Below are 21,909 nucleotides of genomic sequence, written 5' to 3'. Positions count from 1 at the left end.
TTGATGATATAAAAAAAGATAATATTGATTCTAATATTTTAATTAATAACATGGGAGTTCCACAGGGATCTGTGCTGGGGCCTATCCTTTTTCTTTTTTATAGTAACGACATTGACTCGGCTTCACCTGTTGCCGCTGTTGTTCGTTATGCTAACGACACAGCGTTTCTGTTTTCATCTCCATGTTCTGAAAATTTAAATATAATGTGTCAGAGCTCTCTGAACGAATTGTTGGCTTGGTTTGAAACTCACTGTCTTTTCTTAAACAGTTCTAAAACAAAGGCCATTAGATTCCATAATAGGCAAAATAACTGCCCGAAAATTGATGTTATTTTAAAAGACTCTATAATTTCTTCTAATTCAAGAAATATAAAGTTTCTGGGTGTTACGATTGATGAAAATTTGAATTGGAAAGAACATTGTTTCAACTTAATTGCTAAATTAAATTCAGTTAGTTATATGTTCAGGAGACTTAAAATGGTACTTACCAGCCATCAGTTAATTAGTTTATATTATGCACAGGTGGAGTCGAGATTGAGATATGGAATTTTATTTTGGGGTACGTCCACTTTGTCAAGTGATGTTTTTGTTGTTCAGAAGCGTATTCTGAGGTTGATTGCAAATATACATTTCCTGGATTCATGTAGAGATGTTTTTAAAAAATATAAAATTTTAACTTTGTGCAGTCTTTTTATTGTTGAGTCTGCTGTTTATGTTTTCATGAATAAGCAGAAGTTCTCTTTAAATTCTGAAATCCACCATTACAACACAAGGAATTGCAATAAATTCCGTTTACCCTTTTGTAAATATAACATTTCTCGCAAATCGCCGAATTGTCTGGCTATTAAAATTTACAATCATTTACCTTCTGAAATAACAGACTCACTTACACAGGGNTACAGATTCATTCCTCACGGGCGAAAATGTTAGTAAATTCAACAGGGCTCTTATATGCGTATGACATAAAGTGAGAACTTAATCAAAGAACAACGTAATCATGACAAAACAAGTTAAAAGTGAAACAAAGGAGTTGTTATTGCAAAATCTGGGCAGTCACGACAATATATACATGTATGTATGTATGTATGTATATCTCATGGAAAAAAAAAGAGGTGTTTATCGCACGATTGATACTCGGATTTAAGCGAATTCTAGTCATTTTCACCCCATTTGTTATGGTTAAAACGTATATATGCGCAGGTGAAAAATATACAGTGGATATAATTGCCCAAGAGTATAATGCCTGCCAGTTAAGGGAAAGACTAAAAATGTTTTCTTCCTGCAGAGTTCTAGATTGCACCGTGTTCGAAATAAATGATAACATGTCTAGGTAATTATTGTTAAATGTGCCAAAACATCAAATTAATTTCTAAATTAATAATTCAAGTAATTAATCAATAAAATTAAATAATATTTTTCTTCAATTCTGTTTGAAACTTGGAAGAAACCACATATTTTCATTAATTTTGAACACCCTGTGTACCGAAAACCAAGCGTTTACGGTCACATGTTCATAGCAACTTTTTTTTTTTTAAATTTGTGATGTATCAAAATATCTACATAATTAAAGAAGAATTCCTGCAGATATCAGCATTCTTCCTTCTTGTGTCATTAAAATTTAATTTTAAACCAAACTAGTAACATTGTCAGTTACTGTGAATCGCAATAAGTTTTAAAGTAAATATAAACTCAATTATCTGACTTCGATAATCGGGATCTCTCCATTTCTGAGGGCAATGATGTGGAGTCGGCAAATGATGATCTCTCAATCACAGAAGCATGCACATAGAAACCAATTCTATAGCAAATCATTTTCTAAATCTGTGGTCATACAAACTTCCACAAATCTCTGGATTTTGCGATCGTTCATGTTTGTTGACCGACACAAAACTATAGTTCTGGCTGCATCATTAATAATTCGGTTGCACCTAAATAGCCTATTAACTTAATTTGAATATTACATAGAATGAAAAATATTGATTATAAATTGCCTTTTTGTATGTTTTAATAACAAAGTGTCTTAAATATGTATTATATCATTATTTTATTCGGATAGGCGTCGATTCCACCAAATCTGGGTAATAGAGTTTAGAATCAGAAAAATTACTCTTAAAAAACTTTTGTCTGTCTATACATACAGGGTGATTCAGAACTTATCCAAAAAAAATGCTGGATGTACAAGGGACTCTTACAAATACAATTTTATAAAGAAAAAATCTAAAAGGGCAGTTTGAAAATGATTTAAAAATACACATCTGCACGGCACTGGAAACTGGCCCACTGTAAAACCTGACCTGCATAATGCGACTGGCATGGCGGTGTGATAAAAACGAACAAAAACTTTAGAAAGGAATAAAATAAATAGAATTTTATAGCACCTATTTTATATCAACAGATCCAACTGCTTTTGCTTTTATTAATTAATAAAATTAATTTGTGTTTTTAAATAATAAAATCATTTGACATACCCAATGTTACAACAACAATTGTTCAAAATTTTATCAACCAACATGTAAACACATTTGGGTCCGTCTTACTAAGTTTATATGAACTACGACAAATTTTGTCTTGCTTCACCATAACACAAATGCTTGACCATAATACAAATGTTGTCTTGATTCACCATAAATTAAAATGATATCCATCAACTCCGAATTGCTATACACGCAAACCATTTTTGACACTAACTACGAAAAAACTATTGTAAACACCACAGATAACAGGTAAACAGTATCGCAACGACGACTGCAAAATGGATTTTAGTATCCGGAGTCTCTGAGGTCACGTGTCTCTCCACTTGTATTGCAAATGACGCTAGAGACTACAGTTGTCCAGCTATGTAGTGGTTGAATGTACTATAACTTCAATAATCAATTCATTTTAATAATGTTTTTCTCGGAAACTATAAGGATTTTACAAAAAATTTTTTTATGATATTGACACCCAGTGACGGTTTTACCATAAGAGCTGCGGAGCTGCAGAACACATAAAATTTTATGTATTTAATCATATTAAATATCAACAAAGTATTTGAAGAATCCAAATGTACTAAAATAAATCTAGGAGCTTATATTATTATTTATTGCAACGCGAGCTACGCTCCTTAATATATGCAACCTCATATACAAAATGTGTGGACAGCGAACAATTAGATGCATCCTTTGTTTTTATTGGCTAATCAGGCACGTGACCCAGTACACGAAGATAGGGGCTTTTGCGGCTGCAATAGCGACAGCCACTGCGCTGCAGTAAATGCAGTAATATTTCGTACGTAGTATGTGGTGGTTTATTTCTGCGAGCGGCATGTGTGAATATTTTCGTTTAGGCGCCTACGGATATTATAGTTATTAAAATGAATAGCGTTTCGTTTAAAAAAAAACTTTATTTGGTTCTCTGCCATATGAGGATAAACTAAAAATAAAAGTAAAAGTTATAAAAAAACAATAATGTATACACAAAAGCAGAGTGGGTGTGCGGATGTGATTTAAAAAATTCACTGTTTTGTTTTCCGTGCTTACTTTTTGGTGGGGATAAAGCATGGACAATATACAGTGTGAAAGATTTAAGTCATTAAGTCTTTAGGTAAAATAAACATAAGAAGTCAGTTAGATTCCGCATATTGGGATAATATACGGAAACACAATGAACAGGTAATGAAAAATCTTTATTTTTTATTATCTAAAATCATAGATTGCATAAAATTTTGCGGAGCTTGCGAATTAGCACTTCGCGGACACGACGAGACAGAAAATTGGGACAACCCTGATGTGTTTCGTGGACTCATAAATTTTAGTGCAGATCTTGACGACATATTAAAAGAACATCTGGCCACATGGGTATGACCGGGATTTTCTGTGATTGTACCGGGAATTAGCTGTATGGTCCCGGATTTCGGATTTGCACGTATAACTCCCGGAATATAATATAATGTACATATATATAAAAAAAGCCGAGGAAAATTAAAATTCCTTGAATCGTTGGTAAATTTCACAAACAATTTTTTTGTTTATAAACAATATTCAATAATTTAATAAAATATATTTAGTTTATTCCAATTTATTTATACCATCAGTAGGTAATTCGTAAATAGATATTTGAAAAAGGTATCAATTTCAAAAATCATTCTTGTGAAAATCTGTATTTTTTAAATAAATTCATTGTTCCTTGAAATTCAGAAGTGCCAGGAAAACGCGTGACCTTGAAAATTTTAAAATTTTTCGCCTGCGGCGCCATTTTTAGAGACTCCGGGCACTTAATATCCCGGAATTCGATTCAACAAATGTAACAACCCTAAGCAGAACACATTCAATCAATGTTCACGCGCCGCCACTGTTGACACCGTTTCTCATACCGCATCTATTCCCAAATTTTTTAGGATAAGTTGTGAATCACCCTGTATAGCAGAATTAACGTAAATGATGTTACTACTTGAGAAGTTTCTTGAATAATTATAAAAAATATTTTTAAAAACTTATTCCATACTTATTATTATTATTAGGAAAGGAACTTCTAATCTATTCTATGGAGGAAAAATTGTTGGTGAATCTGCAATGAAGTATCTAGAGGATATTGGAGCAAGGGTCACTCACAAATATCAAATAGACAACAATGGGCAATGGGATTTGCCAGATATTAAAGTTACTGTAAGATGGCCAATACAAGTTTCTCCAGGCCCTGACGCAGGAAGCAGACCAGGGAAATGGTTGTTATACTTAGAAAGTGTCCCAGTAATTAGTGGTAAATACTATAAAGTGTAAAGAGAACTATGTGATTTTAATTAGTGATCTGTTTTAGGTCCTGGTGTCACTGGGTATTGTGAAGTTCTTGACCGATCTAAGGTCAACGAATTAAATCTAACTTTAGCTAAACAAATTGATGAATCAGATAATTTAACACGACATGATTCCCTCACGGAAACCAATAAAAGTGCAACAGTCCATTCTAGGCGGAAACGGGATGTAAACTATGTTGTACCCACTCAAATCACAGAACGTGGTGGAAAAAAACGTAAAATTGTTGTTATGGTAAGTCATAATGAAAATATTTGATAATTTTTAATTCTCATTAAGACTTTATTAGGTCACATTATACATTTACTTGTAACCACGTTTAGGGTTGCCACCTTCTGATATTCCTAGGTAAGGACTTCACCTTATCAACAGGAAGGACAAATAAATTGATGTATTTTTTTTATTATTTGCTTTAAGCAATTTTTACTATGGAATTGTAATTTATATTTCGTATTTGATTTTTTGGCAATCAACAAGTTTTTGTAATTATTTACAGTTCATATAAATTTTGGCAACTTTTCTTAAAATCGAATTTGAATTTTTTGTTTTTCCCTGCTCTGTATCTGGGATTTTCCTGTGAGCAGTTGTAATGCTAAATAAATAAATAAATAAATAAATAAATAAATAAATAAAGTTCTTATCATAAAAACCCTGGCAGATGGTTTGTTTGTCTGTTTTTTAGTCAGTTTTATCATTTTTTTAGCATTTCATACACGAGCGTAAACAGAGTAAAAACACAATGCGGATAGCGATGTCACCCATTTGGAAGGAAGATAAAATAAAGCCCATGAACATACTGTCATACCACCCACACCGTTAAAAAAAAAAGCATCCAAAAACTGCCCGAAGACAGGCATATATAACCTGTTCCAGGAGCCACAGTTGTTCTTAATCACTACACTATGGTATATGTTTATGTTCTAAACTAACAATAATTAAATAGAAAAATAAAAATTAAAACAGTCAAAAAAACAAAAAAAAGTGATCACCTCCACATCGTTTGATTTGGGCAACGCAAAATGTGAGCAGAGATGTATAATAACATTTTTTTAAAACAGTAACAGGGGGGCGAAATACTGGTGTGTAGATTTTGGATAAGTAGATATACAAAACGCACTTTCCCCTGCTTGAAGGGTGATTTCAGTGCGTCATTGGAGAAGATCAAGGTAGCGTGACATTATGTTTGTGGGGATCTATCATCTTCAGAAGCGATGGAGGAGAACCGATCAGTGGAACAAATCAGAGACGTATGTAACGCCATTTGGGGGTTGATTCTTTGCCATTGAGAGGGAGGGGGTGTATTGGTGTGCGGATGGTGTGACAAAATGTTCATGGGTTTTATCTCCCTTAAAAATGGGTGATAAAGTAGATGTGGCCTGTGAAATAGGTTAAATGTATATGCATTTAATCCTTGTATGAAGGATTTTATATAGGGTATGGTATGAATTCCTTCTGTTTGACGTTTCTACGCGATTGCAAATACACTGGAACCTTTATAATCCGGCTGTTTATTACACTGGCATGTCCAGTAATTCGTCATTATTTTTTCCACATTTGTCTACTATCTTTGAAAAATACAGTTTATACAGTTATAGTTCAGTTTATTTAGTTTTAAATTATTTTACAGAAAAATAAAAACATTACAATATACATATATATGCACACACAAATGTATATGTATGTACATATGTACCAATCAGTTGTTAATAAAAAATTAAAAGTAATGTTTTTTAATTTAAGACTGTTACATTATACATATTCCATTAATTCGAATTTTCCAGTACTGCACTCTTAAGTTTTTAATTGTGCCGGATTAGTGCGATTTTATACTGTACATACATAAAGTGAAAATTGGTTATAACGACATGCTTTATACGACAATTAAATCCTATGGAAACACCATATTAAAAATATCATTTACTACGACACCGTTTACAACGACATCTCAGATTTAGCAACGCGTTTTTATACACATTTACCATAGAATCTATCGGTTACAACGACTAATGGTGGTATATGGCTTTTGACACCAGTTAGTACCAGTAGACAAATTACTACTTCTCTATGCATACAGTTATATTATATGTATTAATTACCACTTTCTATCATGATGTCAAAAAGAACAATGTTTAATAATGAAAAAAATCACGTACATATAATATGGAGGCTAGAAAATGGAGAAGCTAATGCAAGCATAGCAAAAAAAAATGTGACGTGTCACACTACGATTTCAACAATTTGGAAGGATAGAATTAAAATAAAGTCTAAATAAAATATATGTAATTGCTTATTACATCTATCGGTTATAACAACCATAAACAAATGGTCCCTTGAAGGTCGTTATAACCAATTTTCACTGTATTATCTTACTTTTTGTTTTTTTTTTTTGTCTTTTTTATATTTAGTCTTAGTCGTTCCCAAGATATAACAAATTAAAGATCACTCTTTTATTAACCTTATGATTTTTAACAAATGTGCATTTTTCAAACAATTTTTTTCAAATTGGTATTTTGGAAAAAAAATCAATAAATAATTGTAAACAAGTGTAAGGACACTAAAGCTATGGTTTTTAAGACATTATGCTGGTGTTTATTATGTTTTAGGCAAACAATAAATATTTTTATTTTTAGAAACAACAGAATGTCTTTTTTTAATGTTTGGTGTTTCGACCACAATGATATTCAAAAAATATGATGACTCGTTGCTAAGTTATAGATACATCCATTGTAACTTTACTTACTCAATATATGTTGATTTTAAAACAACTAGCAATGCTGAGAGTGCAGTAAATACAATTTCTTGATGCCCCAGCTTACCTTGCCCAGTGGCGGCATATGCAAGAATTAGGTTGAAAAGCTAATTAAAACTGAACTGTTTGTTAAAAAAAAAAAGAATTCCCTATTCGTATTCAAGGGAGCATGTTCTATTACCCCTAAAAAACTGATCCCTCAACCCCCCTCGCCCTTAAATTTACACCCTGTATATGTTGATTTCATCAGAGTCTCATTCCTGATATCACCACTTGCACGTATGTGCACTATCATGAAATACCTATTTGATAGAGTTAATTCAGTTCTGTTCTTGTTGCTCTATAAGATTCAGCTACAAGTTCCTGTATTTTAAACTTTAATATGTTTCATAATGTAAGTATCTGTATTAATTACAAAATTATTTATGTTTTTCTAGGATTGCGATGACGGTACAGCGAAATGTGTAGAAATAATGTGCTCAATTAAAGATCTCAGAAAAGATAATACAGCTTATGTGGATATTAAAAGTCGCATATGGAATTCAACACTAGTAGAAGACTATAGCAAAGTAGACTGGGTTACAATAAGATCTAAAATAGAAATTGAAATTACCGATAAAACATTCAATATCAGTGGTAAATCAGTCCCACAGTCATCTGTAAGTATATTTGAGTAAAATTTTAGATTTATTTAGTATACAGGGTGTTTTCTAAGTTTATGTCATAGCTTCCGTAAAATGTTCGAGGTACAGTGGCTTTATAAAGGACAGTGGCGACAATGTTGTGGCATCATTTTGATTGTGTCATTTAGCAGCGAGTGTGCAATTTTTTTCGAAAACCTCTTGGTTTTTAATATAATATAATTTTTTAAAGTGTATGTTTAGTTAAATTAATAAAAAGCAACAAAGAGGACAAAATTGGGAACTAATTAGTGCTAGTAGTATTTCATCTTCATCTTCATCTAGTGGTTGGTCCTTTAAAAAGTCCCATAGCACTGCGGCCTAATTAGGCCTATTGTGTGTTCCACTGTTAGTCCTATTCAGCAAGTAGATTTGTCCTTTTTACAAAGTCCAAAAGCTTTCTTGCTGACACTTCTCTCAATTCCTTGGGTTCCAAATAGGGTCTCCCAAGGAGCGTCATTCTGCTACGTGCAAATCCCGGGCACTCGCCCAGGATATGCAGAGAAGTTTCATCCGCTGATTCACATCCTCGGCAGACTGGACTGTCTACAAGCTTTAGCTTATGTAGATGTTTCCTAAAGTGACAGTGTCCCGTTATGAGTCCTGTCACTCTCCTGAGCCGGATTCTATTCAAGCTCAGTAGCTCATTCGCTCTTCCCTTCGAAGGATACTCCATGAGCTCCTTAGAATGGCTATGTCCTGACCTTGAAGTCCAGTATTTCCTATGATCTGTCTCTGTCCATTTGCCCAGGGCCCGCCTGACCACACTGGGAGATGTGCCACAGAAGGGTTCCGGGCCAATGAACACTGTCTCGGATCCCTTCCTAGCAAGTTCATCCGCTTTCTCATTTCCACAAATGCCTTTGTGCCCTGGCACCCAACACAGTCTGACTGTATTGTTGGTGGCCAGTTCAGTCAGCATTTGTAAACAGTCCCACACCAGTTTTGAACTTACCTTGTGTGCGGCTAAAGCTTTAATTGCAGCTTGACTATCAGAGAATATATATATGAGTTTACGTCTGTAACCTCTACGTACATTCTCTGCCAGACACGCCATTATCGCAAAGATTTCTGCTTGGAATACAGTAGGGAACTCCCCCAGACTGTAGCTTGCACTCCATCTGGGTCTGAGTCCATATATTCCTGCACCCGTCCCTCTGGTCATTTTGGAGCCATCTGTAAACCATACTAGGCTCTACCTTTCCAGGGTATTAAACCTTTCCTCCCACTTGCTTTGATCCTCTATTCGAGTCTCAAATGGCTTGTGGAAGTGAAACCTTGGGACCATCTTGTCGGATACCATCCCAAGAGTTGGTTCCGACATAGATGTGTCTATGATCCTGGAGTGGGAATCACCCCTCCAGTCATTGTTATTCCTGAGTCGATATGCTGCTAGCCGCGCTTCTCTTTCCACCACTATATGCAGCGGTAGCAGATTTAGCATGACTTCTAGTGCAGCTGTCGGGGTCGATGCCATCGCCCCCGTTATACCTAAACAGGCCAATCTCTGAATTCTATTCAGTTTTTCCCTCGCTGTGGTCTGTTGTGTTTTCTGTCACCATACCACAGCACCGTAAAGAATCCTGGGTCTTACTATCGACGTATACAACCAGTGTGACATCTTTGGTTTCAGTCCCCAGGTTTTCCCAATAAGGCGACGGCATACACACAATGTCTGCTTTGCCTTACTCACCACTTTTTCTAAGTGTGCATTCCAGGTAAGCTTACTATCCAGTATCACTCCTAGATATTTTACTTCCCTGGAAAGTGTAATGCCCCTCTCCCTTATTATAGGTTCAGAGAGTCTAGTAGTATTTAGTAAACACTTGCATATGCTGCTTATATTCTAACACAGGGTGTTTCAGAATGAACACTATTACAAAAATGTTTAAATATTTAAATCAGATTTTAGTATTCGGAATCGCCTGGGGCCATGTGGAAAGAGAGCGAATTGTGCAACCTCAATAATTTTTTTCTCGGAAATTATAAGGATTTTACAAAATCTTTTTTACGATATTAACTCCATTTTTCATGACACATCTATTCCTAATTTTTTTTTGGATAAGCTGTGAATCGCCCTGTATAAATCTTTAATCCATAGGCAGCTTGTTAGTGTTATTTTTAAGGGATACAAATAAATGTGTTAACTACATGGTTATAAATTTGACACTTATTTCTGGGACACCCCGTATTTTTTTATGGAAAATTTTCGACAACAGTAGTGATTTTTCCAGATTAGAAAGTTATTTGTGACCTTTACTCTGAATATTCACTGGACTTAGAATAATGCCAGAACTTGATATTAAGGTTTTTTTACATTAAAGTTGTTCATTTGAGAAATAGACACTACTATCCTTTATAAAGCCTGGGTGTTGAAACTAAAAAAAATATATAGTATATATTTATTCAAAAAATATCTCTGAAGATATTTGATTTAAATTGATCACTTAGTGTACAAATTTGACAATCAGTGCTGTTATAGGCGTCCCTAAAAAAAATTTCTGCTAAAGGTAAAAATTATTATAATTAGTAAATAATGTGTAGAAAATTTCTGTTACATGTTCATTTGGCCAACAACATATTTTAATTATTTGTGTCCTCAAACAATTTTATTATATTGGTGGTAAATTTCGTTTTGTTCCATTTCAAAAGGTCTCCAAAATTCTATGTTGTGATAATATCAGTAAACAAAATATCCCTCTTATTTCTCCCTTTTGCAATTGTAATATGAATGATTGATAGAAGGTGCCTATAATAAATTAAAATTACCTGAATCACACCAAATTCCGCATTGCTGCACTGCACTGCTGGGCATTTTATCAACCACTTGTCATCTGCTATGATTTATTGCCCAGTAGCCCAAATGCAACTGTGATCGTTTTCCTTTGCCCGCGCTTGCATTCTTCAACTAAGCGTATACATTTCTATCGCCTCCACTTTTAGTTCGACCAGACCTGTATATGGGTATGGCTAAATAAATATGGGAACAAGTTTTTCAAATATTTCAATACCTGGTACATACTATCAGTGGCGGCTTTACCATAAGAGCTGCGGAGCTGCAGAACACATAAAATTTTATGTATTTAATCATATTAAATATCAACAAAATATTTAAAGAATCCAAATGTACTTGCTCTAAAATAAATCTAGGAGCTTATATTATTATTTATTGCGACGCGAGCTACGCTCCTTAATATATGCAACCTCATATACAAAATATGTGGACAGCAAACAGTTAGATGTGTCCTTTGTTTTTATTAGCTAATCAGGCACATGACCCAGTACACGAAGATAGGGGCTTTTGCGGCTGCATAGCGACAGCCACTGTGCTGCAGTAAATGCAGTAATATTTCGTACGTGGTATGTGGTGGTTTATTTATGCGAGCGGCACGTGTGAATATTTTTGTTTAGGCGTCTATGGATATTATAGTTATTAAAATGAATAGTGTTTCGTTTAAAAAAAAACTTGATTTGGTTCTCTGCCTTATGAGGATAAACTAAAAATAAAAGAAGTAAAAGTTATAAAAAAACAATAATGTATACACAAAAGCAGGGTGGGCGTGCGGGTGTGATTTAAAAAATTCACTGTTTTGTTTTCCGTGCTTACTTTTCGGTGGGAATAAAGCATGGACAATATACAGTGTGAAAGATTTAAGTCATTAAGTCTTTAGGTAAAATAAACATAAGAAGTCGGTTAGATTCCGCATATTGGGATAATATATGGAAACACAATGAACAGGTTATGAAAAATCGTTATGTATTATCTAAAATCATAGATTGCATAAAATTTTGCGGAGCTTTCGAATTAGCACTTTGCGGACACGACGAGACAGAAAATTCGGACAACCCTGATGTGTTTTGTGGACTCATAAAATTAATAAATAATTAATATTAAAAGAACATCTAGCCACATAGGTATGACCGGGATTTTCTGTGATTGTACCGGGAATTAGCTGTATGGTCCCGGATTTCGGATTTGCACGTATAACTCCCGGAATATAATATAATGTACATATATTATAAAAAAAGATAAAGAAAAAATCATAACACGCCGAGGAAAATTAAAATTCGTTGAATCGTTGGTAAATTTCACAAACGATTTTTTTGTTTATAAACAATATTCAATAATTTAATAAAATATATTTAGTTTATTCCAATTTATTTATACCATCAGTAGGTAATTCGTAAATAGATATTTCAAAAAGGTATCAATTTGAAAAATCATTTCTGTGAAAATCTATATTTTTTTATAAATTCATTGTTCCTTGAAATTCAGAAGGGCCAGGAAAACGCGTGACCTTGAAAATTTTAAAATTTTTCGCCTGCGGCGCCATTTAGAGACTCCGGGCACTTAATGTCCCGAAATTCAATTCAACAAATGTAACAACCCTAAGCAGAACACATTCAATCAATGTTCACGCGCCGCCACTGCATACTATCAATCTTTTGGTTCTTCAATTGATATCGGAGAAACTATACTTAGGGCTACAGAATATTTAATCAAGTTTAACAAAAATCTTTAAATACACAATTTTTTACCACTTTTTTAATCAAGTTTCTTACATTAAAAAAAATATCTAAAAACAGTAAGAATGTTTTATAGAGGATACGTTGAAGTTTTCAAAACCCTGCTTAGATATTCTGTATGATCATTAGTTCCCGAGTAATTACAGAGGTCGCTCTGTAAGTCTTGTCGTTCGGCACAATATCAAAAGCTGAAAGGTTTATTTTTATATTTATATATAGTACATACGTGCATATTCATGTTTACATGTCAAACAGTTTGAAAGAGAAATATTTGAATTAGAGGACGATCCGCGTCCATGCTGGCTGTGCGAAGTGACTACATCCGAAACAATAGCCGCTATTCAAAAACTATTTTTTGAAGACCGCCGAATCACATATAACAGATCCAGGAAACCCTTAACATTTCTGCATAGACCATAGATACAATTTTAAATGAACATCTGGAAATATGCAAAGTTTGTACACTTTTTGTACCACACAAATTAACTGACTAGAAAAGGGAGCGTCGTGTGAAATTGTGCAAAATGATGCTCACACAGTTCAAATCCGAACGATCTTCTAAGGTATTCAATTGTTACAAGAGACGAAACTTGGCTTTATTATGATGTACCAACAAAATCACAAAGTCGCGTATGGGTGTTTAAAGGTGGACTATGCCTAAGCGGTCACGTTCAGTCAAGAACAAAATGATCTTGGATTTTTTGGTTGTCGCGGCATAATCAAAACCATTCCTTTAGATACCCAATGTACTGTTACTACAGATTGGTATGTTGAATCGTGTTTGCTCCTGCTTTTCGCCACGCTTCAAGCATTGAGACCAAAATCCCCCTCCTTACAGTCCCGATCTAGCACCCTGTGACTTCACACTCTTCCCGTACATGAAAAATCAATGAAAAGGACGCAAGTTTTCTTCAGACGATGAGATTTTAGCTGCCTGGGATGAATGTTGCGCTTCCATCTCAAAAGAGAAATTAAATCACTGGTTTGATAGCTGATTTGAGCGTATGCGTAAGTGTGTAACATGTGACAGTATATAATTCAAAAAACAGTAACATTTTATAGTGGAACGACAAGACTTACAGAGCGTCCTACATAATTATCAAAGCTAAAAAGGTCATTTTTCCTTTGAACAACGATAACTTGTCGACAAACCATCGTACAAAGCTCTTGAACAGCTAAAATTAAAAAGTATGAATCAAGTTAAAAGAGCAAACAGGTGATATTGCCAACAAAAATTTATTGAAACTCGTAAACCTTTTGAAGGGTAGCAAAAATCTTGAAAACTTTTTACTTTCTCATCCTGAAATTAGAAACTTCAAGTTTCAATTTTTTTTATAGCTCTACAATCATTTTTCGCTAAGTTACAGCCTTTTAAAAAATCACCTAAAGGTTTAGGACTTTTTTTATCCTTTACTTTTTGTGACTAGTTTATTTACATTAATGGAAATTAATCTCAGGTAAAAGTTAATTTAAAATTTTATTTTTAGATTGAAACGACAGCATATCCAGAAATAGTCTTAACAGAGGGTGTCAACTGGTGGATAATTGGAGGAGCAATTTTAGCTGGTCTTCTGTTGCTCATCCTCCTTATAGTGATACTATATAAATGTGGGTTCTTTAAAAGGAAACGAGTTAGTAACGATCCTACACTCTCCGGTAATTTACAGAAGAAAGGTGAATCCGAGACTTTACTTGCAAATAAATAGAAATATTTATTTTTGTTTTGAATCAAAATGTGATAGAGGTGTTATTTATTTATTAGTTCAATATTTCGCACTAATGCTGAACATATTTTTAAGTACTTAATTTTTAAATTGTTATACTATGTAGGTGCAGACTGTTTCAAGATCGGTTGCAAATAACGGTGAACGTTTGATATACAAGTCAATCAAGCAGTTTAAAAATCATCCCAAAAAGCATCATATAAATCATTCGATTTATTAACTATAGTGGAAGAAATGTTATTGGAAACTTTATCTTTGATTTTTTTTACCTGCAGGCAGCTAATTTCTAAAGGCCTTTAGAAATTTACTATACAAATTGACTTATTGTCATTCATTTATTATACAGAGTGTCTCACTTAATTTTAGCGATGTTAACAAACTAAGCTATGTCTTGTTGAACAATTTTCATTTCGTATGAATATCAATAAAGTTATTGACAAATAATGTCTTTTCCGCATTTGTATTAAAATGGTTGTGCTGGTATTATAATCATATGAGTAAATAAATGAGAGGATTTTATTGGACAGGGCGGACAGAGCATGCATTCACTGAGGCCATCTCGTGTTGGTGCAGCAAAACATTGTCCTTTATAGAAATTATTAAACAGAAATCTGCAACCACAGATCGAATCTGTAGCCTTTTTTCGCAACTGAATATTGGTGAACATCTGACTTGTAGTTACTTTTTCTATCTCTCTTGATCTTAGTTGTCATATCTTAGTTTAAATCCCTTCATTCACTCACACTACACATACTACAACATACTCGCGAAAAAAAGCCTTGTTTGTATTTCCAATCTTTCAATCAACAGAAAATACAGAAACAGAATGTTTGAGGTTATAAGTATTTTATGTTCAGGTAGGTTCCCGCTTTTTGTGCATTAATAAATTGGTTTTGTTTTAGATTAATGTAATAAGGGATTTATTGAATCAATCATCTAAACTGCCTTACTGTTTTTTTTTTCGTTTTTTATCCAAAATGAGTACCTGGTAGAACTAAACGTCAATGTTGTGTTCCAAATTGCAAAAACATTTCCGACTATATGAATATCTGTAATACGTGATAGAATCAGTTTGAAAATTATATAGATCAGAATTTACTCCGACAAACACATCATTATTTTTATGAAGACCATTTTGAGTTAAAATGTTTAAAAAACAGTAATAGGATAGGAAGTGCTTTTGAGGATCAACTACAAGTTCACCTATTAATTATAATAATATCACCTTGGAATCCTCGGATAGTATCCAACATTCAGCAAAACAATTTGTTAACGTAACATTACAGAATTTTCAGAGTACGAGCTGCCAAACTTCAATTTAGGATGATTTCTCACCTCCACCTTTCAAAAAACGGAAATGCACATATTTAAAATTGTTATTTGCTATAAGTGCTATAAGTGTAGTACATTACATCGCACTGATGAGAACCAATAATTAGTTCGAAACAAATGTATCTAACCATAATTTTTGTCAAGTAACCGTACAATGCATTTTATATAAAGGCAGGTAAATAATTTTTTCAAATTCTTTAAAAGTCTCCCTGTACGTTTTTTTTTTCATACTTAAATATTCATAACGTAATGAGTTTGTATATTTGTCACACATTTAAATATCACTGCTTTAACTTTTTCATTTAACCAAGTGTTTCATAAGTAATGGGTCATGGAACAGTCGTTAATGGTTCACGTTAATTTCAATTATTAAATAAACTATTAGTAGCTGTTTTGTGATGTATTACTTATGAAATACTTTTTATTCTTAGTATATTTCGTTACATTTAAATTTACCGCCATTATGGTACAGTGACATCTATTAGATAGTAGAATTAGAGGTTACTCTAATTGTGTTTTCGAATGCAGTTTCCTTAATTATTTTATGGTCTGTGGTTTACGAGTGTGTTGTTTGCTGCACCATGTACAGATGGCGGTACTCTGCCGCTGCTGCCGACAGAAGACACGGAATAAAACGCTCTTATTTAGTTACTCATATTGGTATGTGTCGAAAAATTAAAATTATTTTTAAAACTTGTTAATATGAAACGAAAAATCTGCTACTATCTGCTAATGTAATTTAAAATCATAGAAAATTACCTTTTGTAAAAATTGTACATGTTCAAAACACCAAGTGTGATTTATTAAAAAACTATTCATTTTCCAAGTCCAAATTGTCATTCCAATTTCCATTAGTTTTGATCTCTTAGGTCATAAAATAAAGTATGAGTATGATTTAATCACAAACCTAAAACAAAAATCGACTGCATGCTACTAAACAGGGTATAGCAAAAGTACCGGAACGGCGGGAGAACATTTTAGAGAAAAATGTATAATACAAAAGTTTCAGGATTTCTCCTTGGCTATCCGATGGGGACCTTGACATTGACCTTGACCTTGACCTTGAAGATCATTTCAAGGTCAAATGTGATTTTTCAAATGGGACCCTATACTTTTGCCCTCAGAAATGAAAAGAGTGAAAAGTTTTACATTCAGATATGGCCTTGAGTGGACCTATACAAAAGTATAGGAAAGCAGAATAACTCGGCGGGAGAGCATTTTAGAGAAAAATGTTAAATACAACTCAGACTGCGCAGGTGCCAGTACCCTTCGAAGGACTGTCCTTCATCTGGGTGAAAACTATCATCAGAGACTGGGTCAACCAGGAGCACATGAATTGGTGGTGGGGATCCAGTAGTTGTAGTCAGTCTAATTGTAAGATGTTAGGACCCATACCAAACAAGGAGTGGATTTTCTCTTTTCATTTTTAAGGTAAAAAGTATAGGGTCGCATTTGAAAAATCACATTTGACCTTGAAATGATCTTCAAGATGAAGGTCAATGTCAAGGTCACCATCGGATAGCCAGGGAGAAACAATGAAACTTTTGTATTTAACATTTTTCTCTAAAATGCTCTCTTGTCGAGTTATTCTGCCATTGCTGTACTTTTGTTAGTTTGACCTTGGGGCCCAAGGTCAAAAGGGAGAACTCAAGGTCATATCTGAATGTAAAATTTTCCGCTATTTTCATTTCTGAGGTCAAAAGTATAGGATCCCATTTGAAAAATCACATTTGACCTTGAACTGATCTTCAAGGTCAATGTCAAGGTCACCATCGGATCGCCAAGGAGAAATCCTGAAACTTTTGTATTTAACATTTTTCTCTAAAATGCTCTCCCGCCGAGTTATTCTNCACAAACCTAAAACAAAAATCGACTGCATGCTACTAAACAGGGTATAGCAAAAGTACCAGAACGACGGGAGAACATTTTAGAGAAAAATGTATAATACAAAAGTTCCAGGATTTCTCCTTGGCTATCCGATGGGGACCTTGACATTGACCTTGGCCTTGACCTTGAAGATCATTTCAAGGGCAAATGTGATTTTTCAAATGGGACCCTATACTTTTGACCTCAGAAATGAAAAGAGCGAAAAGTTTTACGTTCAGATATGACCTTGAGTGACTCCTCCCTTTTGACCTTGGGGCCCCCACAAGGTCAAACTAACAAAAGTATAAGAACGCAGAATAACTCGGCGGGAGAGCATTTTAGAGAAAAATGTTAAATACAACTCAGACTGCGCAGGGGCCAGTACCCTTCGAAGGACTGCCCTTCATCTGGGTGAAAACCATTATCAGAGACTGGGGCAACCAGGAGCACATGAACTGGTGGTGGGGAACCAGTAGCTGTAGTCAGTCTAATTGTAAGGAGATGTTAGGACCCATACCAAACAAGAAGTGGATTTTCTCTTTTCATTTTTAAGGTAAAAAGTATAGAGTCGCATTTGAAAAATCACATTTGACCTTTATATGATCTTCAAGGTGAAGGTCAATGTCAAGGTCACCATCGGATAGCCAGGGAGAAACCCTGACACTTTTGTATTTAACATTTTTCTCTAAAATGCTCTCTTGCCGAGTTATTCTGCCATTCCTGTACTCTTGTTAGCTTGACTTTTCTGCTATTTTCATTTCTGAGGTCAAAAATATAGGATCCCATTAGAAAAATCACATTTGACCTTGAAATGATCTTGAAGATCAATGTCAAGGTCACCATCGGATCGCCAAGGAGAAATCCTGAAACTTTTGTATTTAACATTTTTCTCTAAAATGTTCTCCCGTCGTTCTGGTACTTTTGCTATACCCTGTATACAGCCATTGACTTAAAATTCATGGTCATCCTAGAAGATCTACATTCTCTGCGACTTTCTTTTTCTGCTGGTTTATATTAGTTTATTCTTAAATCTAGATTGTGCCATCAAAAATGAAATTGTATATTAAAACTCACATTTTTTTAAATTCCAAAGGATCGGAAATTTACAGTTTCTAAATTGTCCCGTTACCGCAATTCTCATTTTGCTCCAATAATTGTCACTTTGTTTTGGTGTTTTCAAATATTCTGTACATTTACCATTACCAGAATTTTTTAAATATTTTGCTGCTATTTCATCAAAAGACTATTAAAATTATATTTTTGTATGCTAGAAAAATGTATTGAATAACCAGTTTTGTATTTTAAATTCGGTAACAAGAATTTGACCCAATATGGCAGTTGATTGTTTTATCAATCCCGAGCAGGGTTCCCCAACCTTTTTACACCTAAAAGTACATTCTAGAATGCTGGTCGGGCGGCGGGCACCATTTATTTTTTCAAGGTTTTATAGTGTTAATAATACAGATAATATACAAAAACATATTTCATTTCAAAAATATAATTTTAACATATAAAATTATTATTTACATATTATATTTTAATGTAAAATAAATTGGCAATGTTTACGAATATTGGCAGTGAATAGTTCATGTTTTTTTACAATGCCATGTGGATCTTTTCTGTCAAAATAAGTGTTTAACCAAAAATCAAAATGGACTTTTTCACGTTTCCCAAAAATAAAAACATATTATATCGAAAGATATACAGTAAAAATATATTAAAAACAAAAACTAAACAGTAATAAGGGTTTCAAAACACAAACGTAAAAGCACATGGTAAAGAAATAGAAGTGAAACCCTGCTAACTATTTCAGTTCAAAAATATTGCTATAGGCAGACCAAAATTAACGAACATCTCCAATAATTGTCATACAATTTTTTTCTGATTGTACACTGCAGCGGTTTATTGAAAACTTAAATATATTTTTTAATTGATCGCACAGTGGCGGGCACATGTAAAACGGTCTGCCGGCGCCATGGTGCCCACGGGCATAGGATTGGGGACCCTTGATCTAGAGACTATATTTGACATTTTTCTTTATATTTGTGGATTTAACTAAATCTAATTACAGTGCTAAAGTATGAAACATTTGACTGGTTCTTGCTAAGAGATTGTGTGCATGTGCGGGAATATTATTTAAATACAATCCAAATTTTAGGCAACCATGATTTTGCAATTGATTTTGAGACAAACATAATCCATGCAAAACTGCCGTTATTATAAAATAGAAGTTATATGAAGTATTGAAAATAGATTAGATTGCATTTTGTACATATTTGTGTATATACTTGTCTACTGTAAATACAAATTTTACATTAAAAATTTTAAATAAATGCCTCGATTTTTTATATGAAAATATTTTAGATTGTGCTTCAATAAAAATGTTTTTATTTTCGTACAGTGTTTCTGTTTTCCCAAATTGATTATTAAGCTTCCTACTTTATTAAGTAAAAGGAATAATATTCAACCCTTAAGGGTGGTCAAAAGAAATTACTATTAAGTATAGAAGAATTGTTTACTTTCAAATACTGCTTTGACCGAAAAAAGCAGGTTTAATTTTCTTAAGACCCTACACTATTATTAGACATCGGAAACTTTGTGCGACTATCAAATAAAAGTAGTATTCTACAATATTCCAGTAAGCGGCAATACGCGTTGTAGTAGCTGAAATATGCTAATTCTATGGTCAAGGCGTGTGCCGCTCTATGCTCACGATACATAATGCTACTGACTGCTATAAAAACATGTGTCATTGACTGGCATACACTCGACCAAGCAAAGCATCAAACTCATGCACGCACAAACGACAACGAAATGCATGGCCAACGTCCCTCAGAAAAAAACATGGATTGTTCACACATACGCCAGGCTGATGGGGCAGGCATTAAGAAATCGTATTGAATAAATTGATCAATGCAAAGCTTCAAATCAGAAGCAGACATGTACATGTTATTGTACAATAACGCTGATAGTGGGATTACTAAAATGTGAAGTAGTTTATGCTTTGCCACTATTATTATTTTATTAATTTTTGGCGATACTTATTATGTACTATACCTATATACTTTATGGTAATAGTTCCATGTGAAGTATTTGGTGTAGAAAAATAGACACTGCACCTTTTTGTTTCGTACTATCATGCAAATACTTACATATTCTGATAATGTAATAAGAAGGTAACTGTTGTGTCACTTTTATTTGAATAAAATTACATAAAAGAGAACCCGGCCTACAGTCAACCTTAAGTCACATTGCAGCTGTCCTAACATTTCCGATTTTCATATTATGTATTATAGTAATTAGTCAAGGTAAATTAGTACAAACCGAAGGAAGGTGTGTATAAAAATATTACTGTTTTAACTACTAATGTTAGATAGTTGATTTTAAAAGTGTTTCACAAAAATTTCAATGTCAATTCGAAACCTGAAGAAATATGCGAAATGTAAAGAACATACATCAGTGACTACTGGGGGAATGATTTGTAGGTACACAAAACTTAAATAGGGGTCACGTTCTCTTAGATCTGGAAATGTCTCCTTCCATATATTTGTAATTTTTTTTCATTATCTACTGATAAGATACAGAAAGCTTTCTTATTTTCACAAAATTTGTATTTTTCTTAAAGCATATGAAGTTTGTAAAAGTAATGTATTATTATTATAGTATAACTATGAAAAAAATTAATTTTGTGAAAAATAAAAAAACCGAATTTATAAAAAAAAGAAGCAGGTGTGCAGCTCTTTTCAGGATCTCTGAGCAAGGGGCCACAATTTATCTTTTTATTTTGCAAATTTTGAATTTTTTCAACATGAAAATTTTCTACACGGACCTAGAACCCTATCAAAATATGACTTTAATTATGCCCACACTTTCATGTAAGTTCAGATATACATATGTATAAAAATAAAAATAATTTAAAATTATGTAAATGCAGGTTAATAATATAAAGCAAATATGAGCCATATTTAGCTAAAAAAATCATTTGCTAGAGGACGCTAGTATCCTTGAAAAAATCGTGTATTTGTAAATTTATCAAAATTTACTTCATTTGGTGAAACAAACAAACGTATATGAAATGAAACTATTTTGATAAAACAAATTTGACGAGAATCTCACAACATTATTCTCTCCTTACATTCTTGCAAAAAAGAAAAATTATCTCATAATTACTCTACTACTATACACATACAGCAACATACGATTTCAGTCACTAAAAAATTTAATATTGTAGGTATTTGTAAT

The 21,909-nt window shown here is 33.4% G+C and overlaps 1 protein-coding gene across 1 annotated transcript in view; it reads left to right on the top strand.

The window, feature by feature from the left end:
* The window catches only part of LOC108910887 (integrin alpha-PS1), a 57,819-nt gene extending 40,248 nt beyond the window's left edge, over nt 1–17,571 (top strand). The window contains exons 13-16 of the mRNA XM_023455500.1: nt 4,498–4,736; nt 4,794–5,023; nt 7,976–8,197; nt 14,233–17,571. Coding sequence (XP_023311268.1) covers nt 4,498–4,736; nt 4,794–5,023; nt 7,976–8,197; nt 14,233–14,451 — 910 coding nt within the window. The 3' untranslated portion in view covers nt 14,452–17,571. The remainder of the gene's footprint in view (nt 1–4,497; nt 4,737–4,793; nt 5,024–7,975; nt 8,198–14,232) is intronic.
* The last annotated feature ends 4,338 nt before the right edge of the window (nt 17,572–21,909 follow it).

The sequence above is a fragment of the Anoplophora glabripennis genome, unplaced genomic scaffold, assembly GCF_000390285.2.
Source record: "Anoplophora glabripennis isolate ALB-LARVAE unplaced genomic scaffold, Agla_2.0 scaffold651, whole genome shotgun sequence".
NCBI classification, from domain to species: Eukaryota; Metazoa; Arthropoda; class Insecta; order Coleoptera; family Cerambycidae; genus Anoplophora; species Anoplophora glabripennis.
Note: the sequence above shows the minus strand (reverse complement) of the source record. Positions and strands in the feature narration are given on the sequence as shown.